General features: G+C 47.5%; 1 protein-coding gene across 3 annotated transcripts in view; it reads right to left on the bottom strand.

The window, feature by feature from the left end:
- Positions 1-25,145, bottom strand: part of ASXL1 (ASXL transcriptional regulator 1) — a 39,564-nt gene that overhangs the window by 4,650 nt on the left and 9,769 nt on the right. Inside the window, exons 2-11 of one of the 3 annotated variants that reach the window (XM_063147451.1) lie at positions 15,067-15,149; positions 10,426-10,534; positions 9,887-10,010; positions 9,709-9,806; positions 8,771-8,864; positions 7,340-7,477; positions 4,694-4,857; positions 4,486-4,582; positions 2,528-2,633; positions 1,364-1,958 (exon numbers count right to left, since the gene is read on the bottom strand). In XM_063147451.1, the coding sequence (XP_063003521.1) occupies positions 1,364-1,958; positions 2,528-2,633; positions 4,486-4,582; positions 4,694-4,857; positions 7,340-7,477; positions 8,771-8,864; positions 9,709-9,806; positions 9,887-10,010; positions 10,426-10,534; positions 15,067-15,149 (1,608 nt within the window). Of the gene's footprint in view, positions 1-1,363; positions 1,959-2,527; positions 2,634-4,485; positions 4,583-4,693; positions 4,858-7,339; positions 7,478-8,770; positions 8,865-9,708; positions 9,807-9,886; positions 10,011-10,425; positions 10,670-11,470; positions 12,415-13,278; positions 13,690-15,066; positions 15,150-25,145 lie in introns of those variants that run through there. The other 2 variants (XM_063147453.1, XM_063147452.1) reach the window with 2 other exon arrangements.

Here is a 25,145-nt window from a genome sequence, read left to right as displayed (position 1 = left end):
CAGCCCCTCTGCGGCCCTGCTTTAGAACCAAGGCACATACGAAGGCACGGTTTGGCCTTGATGGGGCAACCCCAAGGAGGTCCGTTTAACTGTCCTGGGTCCTCTCCCCCAAATCCTGGGAATGGTAGTTTGGCAAACGTTCTCCCAGTCACCTCTGGGAAGAGAGAATGACCGGTAAACCATTTTCTGTGTTGGTTTTTTTGAAACCATATTGTATTTTAAGGGTTTTTAATTATTGTTGAAAGCCACCTTGAGCTTTGGAGAGGTGGCAAATAAAGGCTTTAAATACATTTGTAAGATGGATAAGCCCAGGTAAAAGATTCTGACTCAGGGATTTTCTCAGCCAGAAAATGCATGATTGAAGTTCTGCCAAACATGGGGCTAAAATAACTCCACTGAACTGGGGTTGGGGGGGGACCTCAAAACCTATTCAATGAGGGACAAGCTAGAGGGGCGGGAGGTGGGGAAGACCGAGCGTTTTTAATGCCGCAGCTGGATCTACGCCATACTAAACGGCTTGAGGCCAGGCTATCTGAAGGAACGCCTCCTCCCGTATGTACCTGCCCGGACCCTAAGGTCATCCTCAGGGGTCCTTCTCCGTGAGCCCCTGCCAAAGGAAGTGAGGCAGGTGGCTACCAGGAGGAGGGCCTTCTCTGCTGTGGCACCCCGGCTGTGGAATAAGCTCCCTAAGGAGGTTCGCTTGGCACCTACTTTATATGCCTTTAGACGCCAGGTGAAGACCTTTTTATTCTCCCAGCATTTTAACAGTCTATAAATAAATTTGAACTTGGTGTTTTAAATTTGTAATTTTGCATTGCTGCTGTTTTGATCTAGTTGACCTTTTATATTGTATTTTATAGTATAGTTTGAATGGTTTTAATTTTTTTGAACCACCCAGAGAGCTTCGGCTATTGGGCGGTATAGAAATGCAAGAAATCAATCAATCAATAAATACTGCACCGTGCACAAGATTATTTTTGAAGCTCCGGTAATGGGAACTCTTCCATTTAAAGAGCAATGGGCAGAGAAAGGAAGGAAGAGCCCAAGTGGGCACCGAGGGGCAGCTTTTTCTCAGCCTCTGCTCATTTGTTTATCTCCTATCCTCCTCGCCCCGCCCCCCACCGTCCCTCCCACACAGAAACAGAAGATAGATACGGCTGCTCAGGATGGGGGCACCCTGGCTATCCGAAGACAGCCCTCCACGTTACATCAGGGCCCCCCAAACTGAGTGCAGCTAGCAGGAAGAGCAGCGAGTCCCCCAGATTCTGATTTGAGCCAGGGGCTCGAAGCACCTGCAGGCTGCTCCAGGAAGCTCTAGCCCTGCGCCCCAGAGGCAACTAAGAGCCATGAGACTCTCTCGTACCCGGATGGGTGGGACTTTGGGCTCCTCTTTGGTGGGCTGTGGCTTTTCTGGGTGAACACTTTCAATTGTGTTACGAAAGGACTGACGGTCTTCGAGCCGGGGCTTCTTCTCAGGGAAGGAGGCGGAGGCCGCCTGCTCGGAGCACTTCCGCTTCTGCTCCTTGGACTCCTGGTCTTGGGGCTCCTGAGGCAGGCTGGGAATCCTGGCCGCTGCTGCCGCCGCCACCGCCATCACGTCTTCCGCCTTGCTCAGGATCCTGGTCGCTTCGGGCGGAGTCTCCGTCTTCAGAGAGGCCCGGCTCCCTTCACACAGCTCCGCCTCTGGCTTTGTGTCTTTACAGTCGGTGGACTCGGCCTCCACCGACAACGCCTCTTTGGCAGCCTCTGCTTGCTCAGACTCACGCAATTTATATAGGCTCCGCCGGGTCCGGCATCGCAGGGAATGCTTCTTGAAATGCCCGTCGCGCTGCCGGGTGACAGGACCGCGCTGCGCCCGGCCAGGTTCTTTGTGGGAGGCGGCGGCGGCGGCCGCCTTGTCATCCGTGTCTCCGGGCGTGGAGTTTTTCTGCTGGGGTTCCTCTCTGGCCAAGCCGAGCCTGTAGGGCAGTGACACAGAGCCAAGTTAGCGGACCGTTCACAGAGGGAGGAATCCTGACAACGGCCTGGCTGCTCTCTGAGCCCCTGGCAAAAAGGTACACCGGGCGTAGCCCCGGAGGAGTTTCCCTGCACAACCCACTGGGATAGGGACAGGAGATCCCTCTCATTTCCATCCAACTTATACACAGGAGAAAATTTCAGTCGATTCTCATGCCATGTCAAAGAAGGTAAGGCCCACCAACAGAATTTTATATCCCTGCGTGGTGACAGTTAAAGATATACTGAGGTGGCCGCAGAGTTGAAACACTGAAAAAACAATGTGCCAATTTTCAACACGATTTTAAAAACAACTGGGGGGGGGGGGGAGGTTAGCTTCTTTACCAAGCCATTGGTGTTACGAATACTACAGGCATGCGCTTTCAGCTCAGTAATGAAGAGGGGGCCGGGCAAGCCTTAATTAAGAAGTCCCAGAGAATGAAAGCCGGAGGCAGAAAGAGGGCGGGGCCCGGGACGCTCCTACCATGGCACTGGGGTTATTTGGCATTTTCAGAACCCGCCACACACTTACTTCTGCCCATAGTAGTCCTCGAAGAACCTCTCTTTCCACTGCTCCGTTTTCTTCTCTTTCTCCATTTCCTGCCTTATGCGAACCTGCATCTCGTGAGTGAACTCCCCTGCAAAGGAATGAACAAGCTGCTGCGTGAAGAAGCAGATGCAGGCAAGCTTCACTAGGAAACGGCGCAGCAGGAAGGGATCCAGGACCCACGAACTAAGTCTCTTGAGTTCTATGAGGTGGGCTGTGCCAGGCTCAGCAAGACTCTCGCGGACAGAATAGCACAAAAAGGTCAGCATCCGTCGCGACACGTCATTTCGGGAAAGCGTGCTTTACACTTCCGGTAAAGTCTTACGTTATTTACCCTTTTCACTCCAGGATTCTATCCATTCTCTTCAAAACGAAAAAACAGCAGCTGAGCGCTCCAGAGGAAGAGTTTTCAAACCATGTCCCAGGGAACCTGGGACCCCTGCCAGTCTTAGGGGTTCCTCGAGGAGGAGAGGAGCCAAGTACGAGTGGACAAGCTTCCGCAAAATACAGCTTTCCCATCACCACCAGTACACTGCATGGGAGTATTGGGACTGATCTGAGGCACGTTCACAGTTTGCATGAGGCCAAGCAGGGTGCTCTAGAACAGTCTTCCACAACTGGGGCCCTCCAGATGTGTTGCAGGATGCTGAGAGGTGCAGGACAACACATCTGGAGGGGTCCAGATTGGGAAACGCTGCCCAAAACCATTGCTGAGAATCCTTTGTCACGTGCAGGAGTTGTGGTGTAATGTTCTTTTAAGATTAAGCATGTCCCAGCGCAGCCGAATTGGATTTAAGTAATCAAGGTTGGTTGGTTGTTCCGTGTAAGGAGAATGTGCTGCCGCTTTGCTTTCGACGCCGACATTACATGGTGTCAGAAGTGCCATATCAGTCTGGCAGCAAACTGATATGGAAAGGTATGGAATGGAATTGAGATCCTGAAGGTAGCCCAAGTGTGACTGCTTTACAGTTCCGAAACACTTCCCCCTGAGAACCACTAAAAAATTGATGATGATGATTAATCTTGCTTTTCCACTAAAAAATATTGCACTCAAGGTGGCTATCAATAAGTTCATGAAACCAATTGCAAGATACTTTGATTTAGACTAGCTTTACAGGCCCAGAAGTGAAAAGACTTTGAACTATGCAGACCATTCAAAATGCTCAAGAGAATTCATGACCAGAAGCAAGTGGGGAGGCAAACACTGAAACACAGAGGCAAACACCACGGCCACCTCCGCCGTTATAAAAGGCTTTTTATTCACTTCGTATAATCCACCAGAGGTTACCCAAAGATTTTTAGGGCCACTTCCTAGAAACCAGGGACACCATTTCAGGGGCTTGTTTACCAAAGGGTTTGACTGCAAAAGAGGCAGCAACGGATTCCAATGGACCCACCTACAAGGTGGGAAACTGGTGAAAATGACGGATGCTGGAAGCGGAAAACAACCACACAGCCCCATGTTTTCTGGTAGAGATGGTTGGGATCTGTGTGCTCACAGTAGGAGGTGGCCACTTGAGAGATCAAAACAGTCTTGCCTGAACGGTGCTTCTTGGGCCCAGTCCAGCAACGGGCAACAGAGTCCAGCAACTCGCCCAATGTGCATGTGCAACACACACTCAGGACTCACGTTGCCCCGCTTGACCAGTGTTGCCTTATATAGCTTCTGTGGATAGAGGGTGGGCATGAAGCCCCTGGGCTACCCTAGGGGAATTCAAAGTCCCTTCCGAGCAGCAAGTCATGCTTCAGAACTGAAAACACGCCCCCTTGCCCACCCTCAAGAACAGCCTTCCTCAACCTGGGGCGCTCCAGATGTGTTGGACTGCATCTCCCAGAATGCCCCAGCCAGCACAGCTGGCTGGGGCATTCTGGGAGTTGTAGTCCAACACATCTGGAGCACCCCAGGTTGAGAAAGGCTGCAAAAGAAGGACCAGTGCACGTACCGTCGGCCAGCCTCTCCCTCCAGCTCTGAGCAGCATGGGTGAAGAACTCGTTATTCAACGCGCTTCCACTGAGCCGCATCAATCCGTCCGCGCCAGCCTAAAAGGGGGCGAAACACAGCGGATGAGAAGGGTGCTCCCCTGTCCTGAAGCAAAGGGGGGCAAAAGGCACCCCCGGGATGTGGCTGGAGTGGGGGGGGGGGACTCGTACCTGCCGGTCCACCTCGGGAAGGAGAAGCAGGAGCTGCTGCTGGAAGGGCAGGGGCAGCGCGTTGAAGGTCCTGGAGTTGATCAGCGCTCGCAGGTTTGTGTTGACGAGAATGGAGCCAGGCGTCTCGAAGTCTATATCGTCGCCTCTGTTCCTCTTCATTTGTCCTGCCGTTTCCAAAGAGCCAATAAAACCAGAGATATTTACACAGCCAAGAGACCCTGCCCTCCACACAGCTGTAGCCTTGCGGCACACGGAGAGCTTTGCTCAAGGAAGTTTCTAAAAATCAACACAGCCAGCGCTAGCCTAGATGAAGGAGGATACAGGGAACTGAGAGAGAAAGAGGCGGACAGAAAGACACGGACTCTGACCGTTAAGAAGCCGCGGCTTGTTTGGAAGTGCATGGTTCAAACTCCGGGTTGTTTCTCCCTCAACAATCTGGTTTCGCGCATCATGGAGAACAACCCAGGGATGGGCCGTGTCTCGGTTGCCCAGTACTCGCTCCCACATGCTCCGGAACAGCCCAATATTAACAAACCATGGGTTGTTTGTCGCACGCAAAACGGGGCTTTGCTTGCAAACAGTCCAGATTGAGCAATTGGGCCTCTCAAAAGCAGCTGGCCCTCTCAAAACACCATCAACACAAACACAACCAGGCCTCCTGCTCAAGGTGTTCCGCTCCAAGACGACGGCACTTGGGAGCATGTCTCGAACGACGCGCACGTGAGCCACTCATAGGCTCGGAAGAAGAACTTGGGAGCTACCCAGAAGCACAATGGCCTGGTGCTCCTTGCGTCCGATGACAAATGCCTGTCCACCCTCTACTTTAGGGTGAACCGGCCAGAGAGCTTCGGCTATTGGGCGGTATAAAAATGTAATAAATAAATAAAAAGGAGGTGGCATCAGCGTCACATAACATTGAAAAAGCACTGCAGGAAAACAGGATGGCAGTTTGACATCAGCTTATGCTGGGAGACCAGATATGCTTAAGGAATTACTTTCACTCCTAAGCTATTCTGGATAAAAACGCCCAGCAATTCTGCAAATGACAACTGGAACAGGAAGCAGCAGCGAGAATGCTTATAGGAACTGGGTGTTCGGATTAATATTTCACCTATTGTGCACCAGTTACAGGGGCTGCGTATTTGTTCCTGGGCCCAACGTTAAGGTGCTGCTATTAGCCTTTGAAGCCCTAAACAGATTGGGAACAGGTCTGGAACCTGAAGGACGGCCTGAACCTGGCAGTTTGGAGTCCGAAGAGCCACGGAGCTCGAAGAAGCAGCTCTTCCAAGAGTTAAGGCAGCAACGCGGCGGGTAGGAAGGGGTTCTACGCGACCGTGCTCTGTGCTCTGTCCTGCCTCAGGAGACTGGAGAGCTTGAGCCGGGGCTGGGCAAATACAGGGGACATGGCCTTTTCAAGGATAGCCCCATTTCTCTGGAGCGCCCTCACCCAGGAAGTGTGTCGGGCCCCTTGTTTGTGAGCCTTCAGGGAGATTTAAAAGACTTATTTATTCCAGTCTCCACTGGGTTAAGTTTGGTGTCCTGTGCTATTAACTAAGGTTTTATCTGCAGCTATTTGTTTTGTTATTTTAATAATTTACGCATTTAACATTCTTTATTGTTTTAATGACCTCATTATTTATTATGTGTTTTAAAATATTTTGTAGTCTGCTTTGTGAAGGATTTTATCCAGAAAAGCAGGCTAGAAGTAGATTAAATAACAGTAATAATAATATCACATTATCCCCTCATCACCAAAATATTTACAATTTTAGAATTTTAAAACCTATATTTGCACAAGCAGAGAAACTAATTCGCTTCACTCCTGCTCCTTGACTATTTGTACACAGCTGTATTTATTCGCAGGGGTATAGACCAAGGTCACATTATTTAATGTTTTAACTCCAGACTTTTGCTTATAGAATACAAAGAGCAGCGTATATCAAAGAAAACAATACAATTAACAACCAAACTCATATAAACTAAAAAACAGAAATTCAACACAGTACCATCCAAAATTAAAGGTCCCTTTAAGAACCAGCAGAAGTACACATTAAAAGTCTGACAAAATAAAGATGTTTTTGGCATCTGTCTAGAAGACAGCAGAGGAAGGCTGATGAATCTCCGTCGGAATGGCACTCCAGAGCGGCAGCACCAGGCCCGGATTCGCCTTGAAGCAATAAAAGCACGTGTTCAGGGCACCAAGGGAAGGGAGGCGCCACAGAGGACCGGTACCATAGCCGTAGCCATCGAATTTTAAGGCATTCCAGATTAAAAATAGTTTATATTTAATATAGTTGTGTGTTCTGGCGTTGGGTTGGCCTTGAAGGAAACTGAGGTTTTTAATGTCTTATTTCACCTGCAGCACTTATTGAATCTTAATGTCTTGCCGGTGAAGCAAAGGAAGGGCCAAGAGGGCACCATGATGGGGCTGTGCTTAGGGCATCAGCGAGCCTTGATCCGGCCCTGGGCAGCACTACAGGTGAGAAGGCCCCGTCTCTCATGCTCCTTGGCCCACGGTGCGAGAGGATGGCAGAGAAAACAGCGCCTCCAAGGCAGACCTGACAGTCCAGGCAGGCCTGTAAAAAGCCTGGAACGACTTCCTTCCAAAAGCAATGAACCTAGGTACGGACACAGGATGACGCCTACCGCCTGAGGGTTTACGGAATCCCCGGAACAGCTGGGGCGGCTCCCTGGCGATTTCTGTCCTGCCACGCACCGTGCTGCCGCAGAGGGTTGACGAACTGCCACTGCTGCTCTCGCCACCAGCCTGTCTCCCCGTGAACCCTGAAAAACACACATCATTGAGCGGGAAGCGACCCACTTCACAGCAGCAGCAGCAGCAGCTGCTCCCCACCTTCCTCACACAACCTCCTAGCAAGTTAAGTGGGAATGGCTGCTTCAGGTAAGGGCACGCCTGGTGCGTATTAGCATAAAACACCCGGAGTTCGCATAATTAATTCCGACTGCCATTATCTGCGTTTCTGCGGGGAACGGGGCCAAAGCGAGAGATGGCACAGAAGCCAATGAGGCACAGCAATCCTACAAAAAGTCCACCCTGGTTTCAAAGACTCCCTTTCTCATTACCATTATGCTCACTCATTTTTTTAAAAAAAAATTGGGTTGGGTTTTTTTTTGGTAGTGGACTAATTGGTAAGCCTCTTATTTTGCAAATGCATTATTATATGGTATTTGTTTTTATAACGTTATGTACAAGGCCTTGGGATCGCCTGTGGATGAAGCGCTGTTTGTAAAGGTTAAAATAAATAAATAAACACAACAATAGAATAAAACAATGATTAGTCCCTTAGAGCCTTCCCTTTCTGCCTATCTTTAAAATTCAAAGCCTGCCTCTCTCATTATGTTAGTTACAGTGCCTGTACGCAAGCACTGTGTGAACAATAAGGACGCTTTGGTCATGGCAATATTATCACTTTAGAGCAGTGGTTCTCAACCTGGGCCGCTCCAGATGTGTTGGACTGCATCTCCCAGAATGCCCCAGCCAGCTGGCTGGGGCATTCTGGGAGTTGTAGTCCAACACATCTGGAGCGGCCCAGGTTGAGAAAGGCTGCTTTAGAGTATAAACTGTCTTGGAGCGCTTGTCTTACTTATGCTCACAACAATGTAAGGAGGCAGGTGAAGGTGAGAAATGTTAAGCTGTTCAAGGTCACCCTCCTAAGAATCATGACTAAAAGGTTTGAACAAAGGGCTCTCATGGCAAGAGCCAGCAAACTGTCTACCATTGGAGAGGCCAGGTCTCTCTCTCTCTCTCTCTCTCTGTGTTTCCTGTTGCTCCACTTCCCCCACACCCTGCTCCATTTTTCTCATTTTTAAAAACAGCGTTATGTGAAGGAAGGAACAGGAACTCAAAGCCTGTGGGACAGACATTTCAACTTTTCAGGAAGTCACATTACGGGCAAGCGCAGTGCACAGAAACCTGATTAAGAGAACTGGCAGATTTAACAAGAGCCAAAGAAATCTCTATTGCAAATTCCACTCAGGAGCACTTCTGAGAGCAGCCTGATGAGACTGGACAGGGCCGTGCAGATGTGTCAGTCAGGAGTGAGGAAGTTTGCTCACCTGATGAAGTTTCCATATGAGCACCATTTACTTTCAAAGGAGTCAGAACAACACGGGGAAGCATCACGCCTGTCTTTTTCTTCTGTTTGCTTGCCTGTGTTCCAGAGATGACCAAAAGAGAGCGTTAGTAGGAAAATAGGGACGCGCCCCTAAGGGGCAGCCATCTCTTCTCAGCAGAAAGACCAAATGCTTCGGTATCCTTTCCGTAGCAATTTGTAGCAGAAGACGCTAGCTCAGAGAGGGCACAACAATTCCTTTCTTGGAACTTGTCAGAATACTCTGAACTATAATGACAAGAAGCTTGCTCAAGGGTCCACAAATGTGCTTGCCATGTTACCCATGGCAACCATATCGATTGATCTGACAAGTGGGGTTGTTTGGAAGGCAGAGGCTCATTACCATGGTTGCACTGAGGTTCAGAGACACCGGGAAAGTAGTGAGACTCTGGCTGCTTTCCGAGAGGTTCTGAATCTCAGCCTCCTGCCACGACTGTCGAGATCAGCCTTCCTCAACCTGGGGCGCTCCAGATGTGTTGGACTGCATCTCCCAGAATGCCCCAGCCAGCTGGCTGGGGCATTCTGGGAGTTGTAGTCCAACGCATCTGGAGCGCCCCAGGTTGAGGAAGGCTGGTCTAGATGCTACATTCTGGGGACCGCAAAGTCTGCCTGCTAGCCAAAATGTGTGGACCCTTGAGCCCTACAACTGAGCTCTGTAACTATGGAATAAAACACAAGATGAGGAAATGCCTGGCCAAGGACCACAACTGCTTTGAGGAATTTGACCAATTTTATTATGAAGCACTCAGTAATGTTCACTTTAAGCTAACGTTTTTAAGAGAGGAGCGGATGAAATTTGCTGCCCTTTGCGACCCAGCCTCCAAACGCTGTGCTCTCCCAGCTACCCGGATCCCTGCCCCGGATCCTATCCAGCCTCCCTACCTGAGAAGCCGCTCTCTGGCTCTCCCGGACAGCAGACACACTCTTGCTCTGAGGCTCAGTGGAACAAGAGGCGTTTGAAGAGGTTTCGTCTAGAGATACTGGAAAGGAAAAAAAAAACATGCCATCAACGTCAACAGAGGAAACCCACGACTCAAGGTTTGGGCAGACAGGCACTTACCATCATTATCGCCACTCACAGTGCTGGCAGCTTCGTTGGAGCTGCTGCTTTCAGCATCAGCAGTGTCGTCTAGCTCCTCTCCCTCAGGTGCAGACAGGTTCCGGGACCACTGCACAGCATCTTTCTGCAAGAACCAATCAGAGCCCTCATTAATTTTCCTCCATGAGCCAAACTGGAGGATCACATGGAAACCCTCACACCCAATACCTAGTCACTGCCTGCTTAGCAAACGCATCAACACTGATGCAGCCACTTTGGTAAGGTGGCATGAACAAGAAGAAAAGAGGCCAGATGTTACGATAGCAGGTATTGCAATGGTCATGCTTGAGCCCTACACAATATTCTATGGTTGCTATGCAAGCTGAACAGCAAGTTCAGGGATATTCATTGAACTGAGCCCTGGGAGCCCAAAGGCTGGCGTGAAAGAAATTCTAGACCCGAGATCCTATCATCTGCCAGGTGTTAGATTCATATAATATTCATTAGCCATCCAGCCTTCACCCAATCCCTGGACTGGAGGAAGAGTAATCTGGTCTTACCTTGAGGGTGAAAAGGCTGATGCGCCCGGGGAGTTTGTAAAAAAGCCCATCACAGCTCCTTGAATTGGAGTGGAGCATAGCGTTCAGGCAAGCCAGTGGGGATGTGCCACTGAAGGAAGAAAACACGCGTAACTGGATCTGACTGGACAGATACCCATCGCTTCATGGAAAAGCAGCGGCAGACGTCTGGCACTCCAACACCCCAACACAGCACATCATGACAAACCCAGGGAGGTTGCCAAAACTCTTTCAGATAATAATAATAATAATAATAATAATAATAATAATAATAATAATTCTTACCCACCTCTCCCTTTGGATCGAGGCGGGGAACAACATTAGAACAGGAATCAATACAGCTTAAAAATTCATGATTTTACATTGATCTGGATAGGCCTGCCGGAAAAGGCTAGTCTTTAAAGCTGCCTTAAAATCACACAGAGAGTTAATTTTACGAATCTCCTCCGGAAAGGCCATTCCACAATCTGGGGGTGACAGAAGAAAAGGTCCTCTGGGAAACTGATGTCAGCCTAGTTTTAGCTGACTGAAGTAAGTTCACCCCAGAGGACCTGAGTGTGCGGGACGGACTGTATGGGAGAAGGCGATCCCGCAGGTAACCTGGACCAAAACCATTTAGGGCTTTAAAGGTAATGACCAACACTTTGTACTTTGCCCAGAAACTAATTGGCAGCCAGTGGAGTGATTTTAATGTTGGGGTAATATGCTCACCCCTAGATGTACCGGTGACCAACCTGGCTGCCATATTTTGAACTAGTTGAAGTTTCCGAACTAGGTACAATGGTAGCCCTATGTAGAGCGCATTGCAGAAGTCAAGCCTTGAGGTTACCAGCGCATGCACTGTCTTTAGGTCTTCTGGCTCTAAGAAGGGGCGCAGCTGGCGTATCAGCCGAAGCTGATAGTAGGCACTCCTGGCCGTCGCATCTATCTGGGCTGTCATTTGGAGCGACGGCTCCAGGAGCACCCCCAAACTGCGAACACAGTCTTTCAGGGGGAGTGTAGCCCCATCCAGAACTGGTTGACACACCATATCAAGATAGACTTGACATGGACATAAATTCCACATCCTCTTCGTCAAACTCCCCAAATACTGGAGCAGTTCACAGAACCACTTTTTATTTATTTATTTCATGAACTATTAAAGTATGCTATCTGGTCTCAAAGTATATTCTGAACAGATAATTTTCAATCATCCAGCCAAGCAATTTTTGCTGAAGGGCTGAAAGCTGCTTCACCACAGACCATCCAATACATTTCCCACGCTGTGCTTGGGAAGAGGAGAGATCCTTCGGTTTCCACTGGGACAAGTGTCCAAACTACATAGTTGTGTCCCTTGGGTTTCTCCTAGAAGTGCCGAAAAATCCCCTATCCCACATACTTTTACTCCAATGAAGGCACCACGCTATCTGGAGACCAGAAGAGTTCTAAATCTAAAGAGGACATGGTGAATAAAAACAGAACTGAAACTTGTTCTAAGGCAACATTTTCAGTCTTAGAGATAAAACCCCTCAAGATGTTCTGAGTTTCAGCTTTTCAAAAAGGAAGCCAGCTTGATTCAACTCTTGGCTTCACCTTCAGCTCAATTTGTTTGCTGGAATCATTTCTCTAGAATTCCTTTGATGGCCACTGAGGACACTCAAGCCACATCTTTGGGAACACAATAAGGAAATCCCACGAGGATCATTTTTGTAGTGATAAAAAATTCTTCTCCCTTAGGCCCCCAAACCAAAAGGAACGCTGAAGGGAATTACCAGCCACACAACTATGTATTTTCCATGGACAACTCTTGCATGACCCACACAGAGACACAAGGGTTTCAGGAGGGAAAAGCACCAATATCCATGCTGATCTGTGTCCCTAAAGCTGCTCAATGGGATCTCTTCGTTTAGCTAAAATTAGCCGGAACAACAACAACTAGGAATACAACTATGAAGTATTAGCTGACCGGTAAAGCCTGTCTCTCTAAAATTTGTTCATTCCCATAACCAAAGCCCTTGAAATAATGAAACTATCAACATAAAGATAGACCTAGTTTTAATTTTTGTAAACCGCCCAGAGAGCTTAGGCTATTGGGCGGTATAAAAATGTAATAAATAAATAAATAAATAAATAAATAAATAAATCAGCAAGAGATGAGCTGTGAAAGCAAACAGAGAAACGGATCAGAGCTGCCTGTTTAAGGAGGGCAATGCGATTTTTTAACTTTTAAGACTCCACAATTTTAGAAAAATACACACAGCAGCTCCCTCCAAGGAAACAGAGAGGTAGCCTCCCCCCTCCTCCCCCCCTTTGCTCCTAGAAGACATGGAGGGAAGATTGCCATAACCTACCTGCTTTCTCCCTCAGACTTAGAGCCACAGACTCTTTCTGCCAGGGAGAGAAAAGCGGGTAGAAAGGGAAAGCAACAAGCCAGCTACACTGCCTTTACCCTGGGAAAAAAGCAAAGCTGTGTGGCCTTGCATCTCAGTTCCTCTCTGCGATAAGCAATGAAGTGAGAATGAGCCAAAGATCACCTGCTTGCCTGGAGGTGATTCTTACTCGCCACAGGTCGCCAGGAAAGTGGCTTTTCACAGGTAGAGCCTAAACTAACAGAGGTGTCATAGGGTGACCTTTTATTTTGGAATGCTAAAAAAAAGGAGACGTGAAAAACTGGGATCGCCACTTTGGGATCATTAAATGTTGGCAGCGCAGTTAGTACTCATAGGCCTGTGATCTGCACAGTGATCAGGCTGGCAAAATCAAAACAAAAAACTTAGGTCAGAGAAAACAGTTTCCTTTAAACCCTTGAAGGAGGCTTTTTTGCAGATGCTCCATCCTTTTTCAGAAGTCATTTACCTTCTGTGGACATGCAGGGTCCCATTGCAATGCCGGTTACATGTGTGTGGGGGAAACAGCCCATGAAAAGAAATGGGAAAACAGAGTGGAATTAACACAAAATGAAATGTTCAAACTTTAAGACAAAAGGAAGCAACAGGGAGTAGTCAGCTTGATCGATATTTACTTTTGAAGCACAAAGCAAGGTACTTCCCAAATCTGATGCTCTCCAGAAGGCTTGGATTCTATCACCCACCACTCCCAGCCAGCATGGCCAATAGCTAGGGATCATGGGAGTTGTAGCCCAAAACATCTGGAGGGCACTAGGTTGGAGATACCTGCTCTACAGGGTTAAATGCACACAGAGACTACAGCGATAACTAATTAGATCTATCCTTGTTGTTGTAAAATGTAAGATTATATTCTGAAGATCCCCCCCCTGAAATCTTAAAACAAATGGTTTCACTCCAAGACACAGCATCAGAGTATAACAAGTTAACTCTAACATTCTTTGCAGTCATCACATTCACAGACACTTTAGTCCTTTTCCTGCCCCACATCTGTCACTAGATTACTGGAACAGACCCTACACATGTTTGCCCAGAGTCTTCCTACAGGTCCTCTACTGATCACATGCAGGTCAGGGGTCAGGGGTCCTGCTAGCATGACCTTGCTAACTCCAGATTTGTTCCCTGTTCACCTATTTATTCAGGTTTAACAATAGGTAACAGATTTTGTCAATGCCAGATCTGTATGTAACCCTTTCAAGGACTGACTCCTTAAAACTACAACTCCCACAAACTTTGCCTTAGTTTGAACTTACTTTTGGCCACCACTAAACCCACTGCAACCTACCTCCAAGTCTTTCAGACAACTGCGAGTAAGGTCTGACTTGCACTTTGCACCAGGATTTGGAAGAAGTCAGAAATAGTGCCAGTCTCTCTCAATGGCTCTGATCCTCCCTTATGCGGAAAACTTGGTTAAGTCTGAAGTTGTGAGATACTTGTGCTACGTCCATACTACATCCATAATATATATATGCAACCTGAACTCAATCAACAGTAACATCAATACTGATAAATGTGGTGCTGTAATCTGTTCCTTGTTTGCACCATCCCCATATAACACTTTATGCAGGGGGGAAGATGAGGCTATCCCATAATCCCATGGGAAAGATCTCACACAGTGGAAGCGAGGAGCAATGATAATGCAATCTAGAAAATAATACAATGGACAAAACTAGCAACATGCTATTGAAGTACAGGAACTTTGCGAAAAATTTAAAACAGCGAGTTAAATGCCCAGAATATGACATTATTAATTCCATCTGTTTTAAGCGTGCCTTTTGCCCTTGTCAAATACAACCACTTATCATGACAGGGTAACATACAGTAATAAAAATGCTCCTGGAAACTCTGCTCATGCACTGAGACAAAACACAGCAGCAGCACCCTGAGAGAACATGGCCCACAGCACTTCCCCACGTCTTTAACTGGCACTTGGCATATTAAAGACAAGCACCGTGACTCCAACTAAGGGCACAGCTCTCTGCCCAAGGAAATGCCCCGACTGGAAATGCTCCCTCTGGTACATTTCTCAAACCAAATGGAGACTTTTAAAGGCAGAGGAAGAGGCAGGTTAGAGAACGCAAAGGAGCCAACTTTAGCCCACCCCACTCTTTGATTTAGACAGGAAGGTCAGTCAGGGATGCTTTAGGGTGGATTCCTGCATTGAGCAGGGGGTTGGATTCAATGGCCTTATAGGCCCCTTCCGACTCTACTATTCTACGATTCTATGATCTTTACCAACCTCATTTCCTTTAGGCCTTCCGTTTCTATAACCTGAAGAATCTGTTTTGGAGTCATAGGTCCATCAGAATAGTTTTCCAGCACCTGAAAAAGACAGAAACATCCCAGGTTTGCATAAGCCTAATCCCTGATATTCAGCCATAAATTAAAGAACATAAATCTGCCTTAACATTTCCACGAAACTACCATGTACGAACTTCAGGTCACAACAGTCCAAATGCATGTCCACTCCACACCTATTCAAACTGACAGATTGGCTTGGAATTTCATTGCCTATGGGCCAAGATAGCTGAGACACAGGCGACTAGATCTCCAGACCTTTTTTTCTTTTTAAAAAAAGCAGTCACATGTGATGGAACTGAGAAGGAGCCAATGTTTTGGCATGGGGCTGTTTACCTCCCCACCCCCACCCCCACTTCCTGTTCCCAAACTAAATTGCTTCCCTTAAGTATGCTATTTGCCCTGCTGAATACAATACATCTACTTTGGCCCTAAAACCATGGTTGTAAACTGGGTGAAGCGGTGCACCTGGGCACTATTAAAAGTCTTCCAGACTGTGCAGCTAAAACAACTAACTTATAAGGGGCAACTGTGACAACTTTTTCTTTGGAGCAGAGATGTCTTTTTTCACTCTTTCCAAAAGACTGAATACTGCTAGCACAGTTGAAGAAAATGATCGCCAATGATAGGAGGGCAACCAGGATGATCAGGGGTCTGGAAACAAAGCTCTATGAAGAGAGACTGAAAGAACTGGGCAGGTTTAGCCTGGAGAAGAGAAGATGGAGGGGAGACATGAGAGCACTCTTCAAATACTTAAAAGGTTGTCACACAGAGGAGGGCCAGGATCTCTTCTTGATTCTCCCAGAGTGCAGGACACAGAATAACGGGCTCAAGTTAAAGGAAGCCAGATTCCAGCTGGACATCAGGAAAAACTTCCTGACGGTTAGAGCAGTACGACAATGGAATCAGTTACCTAGGGAGGTTGTGGGCTCTCCCACACCAGAGGCCTCCAAGAGGCAGCTGGACAAGCATCTGTCAGGGATGCTTTAGGGTGGATTCCTGCATTGAGCAGGGGGTTGGACTCAATGGCCTTGTAGGCCCCTTCCAACACTGCTATTCTATGATTCTATGATTAACGCCACTCTTCAAATTCCTGGCCCTCATCCTTTGAGTAGAAAGTTGCCTTATACTGATTGTCAACACTTAGCTGGCAGAGGCTCTGCAGGCAGGATTCTTTCCAAGGCCTAACTGGAGATGGTGGGGGTTGAACCTGGGACCTTCTGCACACAGAGCAGGGGATCTATCCACTGAGCCATGTACGTCCCTTAGTAAGGATGCCCAAGCATTTACAATGAAAGGCCAGACACACACCCTCCCCCCAACTAAGCACCCCAGTCTGGCAGGCAAGATGTCCTTGGCTCTGATCTGTATGCCTAAGGGATGCTAGGCTGCTGGGACAAAGATCAAATGGTGCCTCTGCTGCTACTTTCATGCACTTTCTGAACAGGGTTCACACAAATTTCAAGCGTACTCCTACAAAAGCCTTCATTTACAACGCTTTATCCAATTACCTCTACGGCCGGGTTCAGACGATAACCCTAAAAAAGACTGTGGGTTATGTGATGGTTGTTTAACACTTGCATAACCCATGCTCACTGGACTCACACAACCTGGCTGGGATTGCATATTAAAAGAGGTAGCTGCACATATGTCACAACCTCACCATGGGTTAAATTTATTTATTTATTACATTTATATACCGCCCCATAGCTGAAGCTCTCCGGGTGGTTTACAAAAGTTAAAAACAATGAACATTAAAAACAAATATACAAAAATCTAAAAGCATAAAACAGCAATATCCATTTATTCTGGGATCAGTTAAAAACTCCGCATATGTTGTTAACTGCCTGGGAGAAGAGAAAAGTCTTAACCTGGTGGCGAAAAGATAACAATGTTGGCGTCAGGCGAGCCTCGTTGAGATCATTCCATAATTGGGGGGCCACCACAGAAAAGGCCCTCTCCCTTGTTGCCAACCTCCGAGCTTCCCTCGGAGTAGGCACTCAGAGGAGGGCCTTAGAAGTTGAGCACAGTGTACGGGTAGGTTGTTGGCTGCTGTGTTGCGCAAACAGCCCGTACATCAAATTAAAATACAATGCAGAGACTTGAAGATAAGCACTGAGAAAAAATGCATGTCACTCAGACTTCTACGTAGAACTGAAGAAGACTAGGACATTACACATATCGAAAATATGACTAAGTCTGATCAGTTGGGTTTCGTGGCACCATTTCTTCCTGCTGGCCTTGCACACAGGATGGGGTGGGGGGTGGAGAAATGAATGAAGAGGTTTCTCCAAGTCTTATGGCAGTCCCTGCTAAAGTAAATAAACATCAAAGCCTTGTATTCATATTTGCATAAAAAGATGAGAAATGCCCATCCCTCCCTTACCAAAACAAGATAATGCTAACCAGCACACAACTGCGTGAAAACCTACATATCAGAAAAACTGGGGTAAACCATCTTTTTATATAACATCATAATGATAATACACATCACATATCAAGCGCAAGTGTACATGTGTATATGATACCACTAGAGAATATACATGATGTACATTCTGCATGTATTATATAAAAAGACTGATTACCCCAGTTTTTCCGAAGTTATTTAGATTTTCTAGCAGTTATGTGCTGGTTAGCATTATCTTGTTTTGGTTTTCCCAACTGCTGCCTTCTGTATTATGATTTATCCCTCCTTCACCCACACCTTCCACCCCATTTACTCTTTGATGCTGACACTGAAAAATATGTCAGCACAAAGGTGGGACCCGTTTATAGCAAAAACACCTATGTGGATCTGCCGAGTTCAGGCTGCATCAGCACATCAGGCAGTGGGAGTGTTGCATGCTCAGACCTCAGTGAGTCCATGCAGCCATGTTCTATGGATGGCGCTTCCAATAGGGCACCCGCGGGTAGAGGTACACCAGAGACCTACTTGCAAGGAGCTGAGATTGTAGGCACAGGTCTGCCCACACAAGGCTTTTCTCTGCTCTCCACACTCTGGCTTCTTCTTCTGCTTCTTCCCAGATGCCTCCCTCTTTCCCTCATTCCTTTCTGATTGGACACCAGTGTAACTCCAGATACCAGGCGGGGGGGGGGGGGGAAGCAGGTGAATGGAAGGGTGGGGGAAGCGGATGGATGCATCTGGGGACAAAGGAACTGGCAGATGGGGAAAGGAATTGCTGCAGTAGCAACAGGTAGAACTATTTATTTATTTGAAGCATTTTTATGCTGTTCCTCAGCCAAAAAAGCTCCCAGGGGAGCTTGCAGATAATGAATTAAACAAAACAGTCTCTGTCTGCAGACTTACAATCGAAAAAGGAACGGGGAGAGAAGACTGGGGGGGAAAATAACTATTTTCGCAGGGGCAACGGCCCCACTTCCCCTTTTCTTCTCTCTCAGTACAGCCTGCTGGTGGTGACAGGTGAGGGAGGAGGAGGAGGAGCCTTCACAGGGAAGGTCTAGGAAGAGACAGGGTGCCTGGAGGGAGGGAGGGAGGCAGGCAGCTGACAAAGTACTGTAACTGCCCCCACTGCTCACATGTGACCTCCAAGGGGGGGGAAGCTTTGCGTGCCTCTTTCTCTGCAGCAGGACCTGCAACAAAGGGCAGCCAGGAAAGTGCTCTAAGCAACTTTGTGAACCACCCAGAGAGCTTCGGCTATTGGGCAGTATAAAAATGTAATAAATAAATAAATAAATAAATAAAAACTTTGCAGCAGCAGGAAGGTGGGCAGAGTTGAGAGGAAGAGCTTTTTTATTCTAAAAGTGGAAGGTAAAACTGAATATGGAGCACTGGATGCAAGCACTGGCCTGGTTCAGACAACACGCTAAACCACGCTGCTTAACCACAAAATGGTTAATGGAATGCATTAAGGTCAACGCATTCCGTTAACCATTTTGTGGTTAAGCAGCATGGTTTAGCGTGTTGTCTGAACGGGGCCGTGACACGGTATATTGACCCATTGCTGATTTTGGAGTTTCCTCTGCACAGTTATTCTAGGATCTTCCCCTTCATTTCATTTCATGTATTGCATTTTTATACCGCCCAATAGCCGAAGCTCTCCGGGCGGTTTACAAAAATTAGAACTACAACAATATTTAACAATATACTAATCAACATCACAATAATACTCAAAAATATACTAAATACAAGTTCACAGCAAAACAAACCAGATAAAAAGAAAAGAAAGCTTGGTTGGAACAGCGTTTCTCCCCCTGAAGCAGCACCTCCCTTCAGCTCCAGCCTTGCTTTTAAAGCCTCCAGGTGGTGGGCGGAGGAGAGCAGGTGGAATAGCTCACCCTTGGTGGAACAGCGTTTCTCCCCCTGAAACAGCGTTTCTCCCCTGCCTTTTATAGGAAAGGAAAGGAAAGGAACCTCTCGTGCAAGCACTGAGTCATTACTGACCCTTGGAGGGACGCCAGCTTTCGCTGACGCTTTCTTGGCAGGCCTTATGGCGGGGTGGTTTGCCGTTGCCTTCCCCAGCCGTGATTAACAGTCCAGTTTTCAAAAGGAAAATCCACACTGGTTCTACACTTCTGCCACCCCAGGGTCTTGCAAACAGGACACGGTGACATTCAGCAGGCAGAAAATGGGCAAGCAGTTGCCCTTGGCTAAAAAGCTGTGCGCACCTCCAACCAATGGCTGTGGGAAAGTGCTGAGCACAAGGTAAACAGCTTTTCTTACTTCAAGAAAAGCTTTTCTTACTTCATTTTCAGCTGGTCAATACAGTATTTGGCAACAAAACCAGGGACGGATCCACTGTTATGAAGCGCTCCTCACCCCAAAAGCAACTGGAAGTATCTAATTCAAAATATCCTTTAATGTTCATCCTATTTTGGCTTCACAAGCCCCTCTTCAGGGAACTGTAGGCTTCAACCCTGTGCACATCTTCCTTGGAGCAGACCCTGCTGAGCACAGTGGGGCTTCTGAATAAATCTGTATAGGATGGCTTTTCAACAAACTGCTTCAAGAAAACGCAGCATGCTTCCTTTCTCTCAATAAAATTTCAATGAAAAACACACATGTGAAATCCGGTTTGAATGGAATTTATATAAAAATGTTCCTGCGTGAATTTCTGTTGTAAATTGTCAGAACCTACTATGGTGTGCATTAAGATTTCCATATAAATTGGATTAGATGTGTCGCTTCAACTTGTTGGACTGCAATCCTAAACACACTTTCCTGGGAGGAAGCACCATAGAATCATATAATAGCAGAGTTGGAAGGGGCTTACAAGGCCATCGAGTCCAACCCCCTGCTCAATACAGGAATCCACCCTAAAGCATCCCTGACAGAGGGTTGTCCAGCTGCCTCTTGAAGGCCTCTAGTGTGGGAGAGCCCACAACCTCCCTAGGTCACTGGTTCCATTGTCGTACTGCTCTAACAGTCAGGAATATTTTCCTGATGTCCAGCCGGAATCTGGCTTCCTGTAACTTGAGCCTGTTATTCCGTGTCCTGCTCTCTGGGAGGATCGAGAAGAGATCCTGGCCCTCCTCTGTGTTACAACCTTTTAAGTATTTGAAGAGTGCTATCATGTCTCCCCTCCATCTTCTCTTCTCCAGGCTAAACATGCCCAGTTCTTTCAGTCTCTCTTCATAGGGCTTTGTTTCCAGACCCCTGATCATCCTGGTTGCCCTCCTCTGAACATACTCCAGCTTGTCTGCGTCCTTCTGGAATTGTGGAGCCCAGAACTGGACGCAATACTCTAGATGAGGCCTAACCAGGGCCGAATAGAGAGGAACCAGTATCTCACGCGATTTAGAAGCTATACTTCTATTAATGCAGCCCAAAATAGCATTTGCCTTTCTTGCAGCCATATCGCACTGTTGGCTCATATTCAGCTTGCGATCTACAACAATTCCAAGATCCTTCTCGTCTGTAGTATTGCTGAGCCAAGTATCCCCCATCTTGTAACTGTGCATTTGGTTTCTATTTCCTAAATGTAGAACTTGGCCTTTATCCCTATTAAATTTCATTCTGTTGTTTTCAGCCCAACACTCCAGCCTATTAAGATCACTTTGAAGTTTGTTTCTGTCTTCCAGGGTATTAGCTATCCCACCCAATTTTGTGACATCTGCAAATTTGATAAGCGTTCCCTGAATACTGAATACTGAGTGCACCGGAACGTCCACAACGTTTAGTGTCACTCAAAGGACAAGTTGGAAACACTAAATGCTGTGTAGGTGTATATGCGTACAAAGACATTGAGAGTAGAGAAGCTGCAAAGCTGCATCAGGGAACAGCAGCTGGGCCCCCCCCACCCCCAAGAGAGGCAAAGCAGCATCTATTGGACGTCTTTGCTAGAAAGGAATGCAGGTGACTGACCACTGGCAGAACCCCATGTTCAAACCTAGTCATATATCTTGCTCTCCTGCTGCAGCTGGGAATCTGCCTACACTTCCCAGGAAAAGGAAAACCAAATTAGACCCACCATGAGATGCAATCCTGAGAAAGTGATATACCACATGCAGCGAATTTAGTTTGGCAGTGTGTGAAGCACGCAGCTAACTGAAACGGACGCTCCCAGAGAATCTAAATAAGCAATCTAAAAAGGGTGTTAAGCTACATGGCACGGGAGCAAACCATTCTAATGCTCAGCAAAGACAACTGCTAACACAATCAAGTCCAAGGCCTTGTTCAGAAAGAGTTAAGCTTTCTTACTAGAGAAAAAACGGAAGCAAGAGTGTGACGCAAGGGTTGAGCTGTGGTGCAAATTACAGTGTTGTTCTTGCGACACAGTAACACACTTAAGACACCTTTGACACAAATCACACTTTCTGACTATTAAGCCAGAAAGAAATGTAACTGGAGCCATACACTTATGGATCACATAAATCAGGTCTTTAAAAATTACATGTGAGATTAAGCAGAAGTTTGAAGACAATAACAGTATGTAATGCACACATAAACACACACACATAAACATCAAAGTACAGAAAGTATGTTCCTAAAGGGCACCATTTTTACAGACAGGAAATGTGTCAGGCCTAACCTCACGCTGTAATGATTCCTAGTTTCAGCAATACTGCATGTACTCCCTGTCATACCTATAATGTGTGAATAAGCTATGGGTGTTGGATGCAGTCAACTGTGAGGAAAAAAGCACAAGCAGCAAGCCACATGTTCAACAGCATGGCTTAGTGGTTTGCTCCCTACAGTTAAAAAAATAAATAAAAACCAACCCACTTCCCGCCTGAAAGAGCAGAACGCTACGAAAAAAGGATAGCTTCAACCAACTCTATCAGTTCAGAAGTCATTTTTAACAAAGCACACAGGAGTGAAAATTCCATGGGATTTCTTTGTTGGATATCACAAGCCATATCAGTTATCAACAAGGAATGATACCTGCAGCAACTCTCCTGTTATCAGGGCACACTTTGAGTGGGTTTGGATGACACAATAGTTAATGGTTGCTGAAATAGCCCACCGTTGTCTTTTGTGTCGTCTTGTCAAGCCTTTTCCACACAACGGTTGGCTATTTCCTAGAAATAACCAATGCAAATAACCAATGGTGTCGCGTGGCGGGATCCGTTGACTATTTCACGTGCCTACTGAGTTAAGAGGCAAGAGTGGCAGAAACCCCTGTCACTCTGGCCTTTTAGGGCTCTGTAGAGATGTCTTAGGCATCCTGGGGCACGCGTGTGGCGCTGTCGATCGTGCTGTGCTGGGTGGGGCGCCATGCTCGGCAGCTCCCCCCACGCTTCCCGGGATGTGCACATGCTGTCTCTGGATGGAGCGCTGCAATTGGAGGAAGGGTTGCTCCTGCAGCTTGACGCTGCACATCAAGCCGTGGGAGACATCCTTCGCCCGCCCCCACAATCCATTTCGATATGGGGTTGGGGTATAGCAGGAGAGCTCCTTCCATCCCAACCCCATATCAAAATGGATAGTGGGGCAGGGCGTCAGAAGCACGTCTCCTGATTCTTACAGCCGCAGGAGAGATTCTTCGGCCACTGCCCACCCTTTCTCCACAAAGAACGGGCGGGCGGGCGGCATCACAAGCATCACTCCTGCAGCTGTCACAAGCAGGAGAGATGCTTCTGCCCCCCCATCCCCATTCGCCACAAGAGAAGGGGGTCGGGACGCGCAAGCATCTCTCCTGCCACTGCGAATGGGGACAGGGGGCAGTGGCAGCATCTGTCCTGCTTAAGACCAGCTGCAGGAGAGATCCTTGTGTTGCTGCCCCTGCCTGTTCTTTGTGAACAAGGGGCAGGTAGTGGCACAAGGATCTCTCCTGCAGCTGTCAGAAGCAAGATAGATACTTCCCCTGCCCCACTATCCATTTGGACATGGGGTCAGGGGATGGAAGGAGATCTCCTGCCATCCCCCCACCAGCCCCATATCCAAATGGATTGCGGAGGGCGGGGGCGAAGGATGTCCCCTGCAGCTTGCTGTGTAATGTCAGGCCACGGGAGAAATCCTTCCGCTGATTGCAGCAGCAGCCCGGCCCCAGCCCCCAACTCAGGGACGGGACATGCACATCCCCGGGAACATGTGGGAAGCTGCATATCGTGGCGGCGTCCCACCCAGGGACAGCATGTGCACTTCCCAGGAAGCATGTGGGGAGCCACCGATCACAGCGTCCCACCCAGGGACAGCACGTCCCATGAGAATCCCGCGTCACGCTGGGTCCTGAGAGTGGGGGGACCTGGCACAAAAGGGGATTCTCATGGGAATCAGTGCTGCTATTCAGTTTGGAGGGCAGAGAGGGGGTAGGGGTGGGCAATAGTCAACCATGTGTTAATAGTCAACTCCACAGATGACTATTTAGGGGGGACTCCCAAGACAACATTGATAACAGTCGACTATTAACACATGGTTGACTATTGTGTCTTTATCCTCACAAATAACTTTCTGAAGCAGTTCTTTGATCAATGCACAGGGGAAATGACTTCAGAAGAGAGCAAAGAACTGGAAGCAAGGGCTGAAAACACATCAGTTTATGATGACCTCAGAATCCTCGACTGCTGCTCCTTCAGTTAGTTCTCTACCAAGATTAGACGTCTGACCTTGACTTGGGCTGCGTAGCATTCCAACCGTGAGCATTTAAAATCTTTTCCTTAGAACTTGCCTGGCTAGAATGTATCACAACACCCAGGGGATACAAAAGCTACCACTGTGAAAGTTAGCACTTCAAACACTATAATTAGGAATGCACAAATGCTTAGTCTTGAGTAAAGGTTTATTTTGGATGGGCAGACAGTCGGCTTGAGAAGCAACTCATAAACCAGGTGCAGGGACAAGAAAGCCGCTAAGTAGATAATCCAACCTGAGGTTGAACCAGCCAGAAACCAAAAATAGAAAAATATACTTTGTGCGTTTAAGAAAGCCTCAAAACAAGAGGTGGGCAAGGAAAAACCCATCTCAAACAAGTTCACTCACAGACCAAGAGGACAGGAAGCTGCTGAGCCGTTAAAAGTGCAACAAAAACTAGCGAAATTGAGCACAGGGGGTTGAGATGCAGATATAGACTCAGCCATTAAATCTCAGTAATTTTCAAGAGTAACCCAGGGCAAGAGACCACATTCCCTGAAACCTTCCCCTGTTGTCCTGATACCACCTTACAGCTCCATATGCGCTGCTGGCACTAGATGAAGCTTAAGCAGCAGCAGTGAAGTATGCCAGGTGTCTAAGCAAAATGTTTGACCCACAAAGCTTAGCATCCCTGCCTGAAGGGTAGATGGGAACACTGTAATGAAGGAGCCTGCCTTGCGGTTTCCTCCATCTCCAGGTGTGAGAAAGCTAGCAGACTCACTGGGATCAGGATGATCAGGGGTCTGGAAACAAAGCCCTATGAAGAGAGACTGAAAGAACTGGGCATGTTTAGCCTGGAGAAGAGAAGACGGAGGGGAGACATGAGAGCACTCTTCAAATACTTTAAAGGTTGTCACACAGAGGAGAGGCAGGATCTCTTCTCAATCCTCCCAGAGTGCAGGACACGGAATAACGGGCTCAAGTTAAAGGAAGCCAGATACCAGCTGGACATCAGGAAAAACTTCCTGACTGTTAGAGCAGTACGACAA

Source organism: Elgaria multicarinata, chromosome 1 (genome assembly GCF_023053635.1).
Source record: "Elgaria multicarinata webbii isolate HBS135686 ecotype San Diego chromosome 1, rElgMul1.1.pri, whole genome shotgun sequence".
NCBI lineage: Eukaryota > Metazoa > Chordata > Lepidosauria > Squamata > Anguidae > Elgaria > Elgaria multicarinata.
Note: the sequence above shows the minus strand (reverse complement) of the source record. Positions and strands in the feature narration are given on the sequence as shown.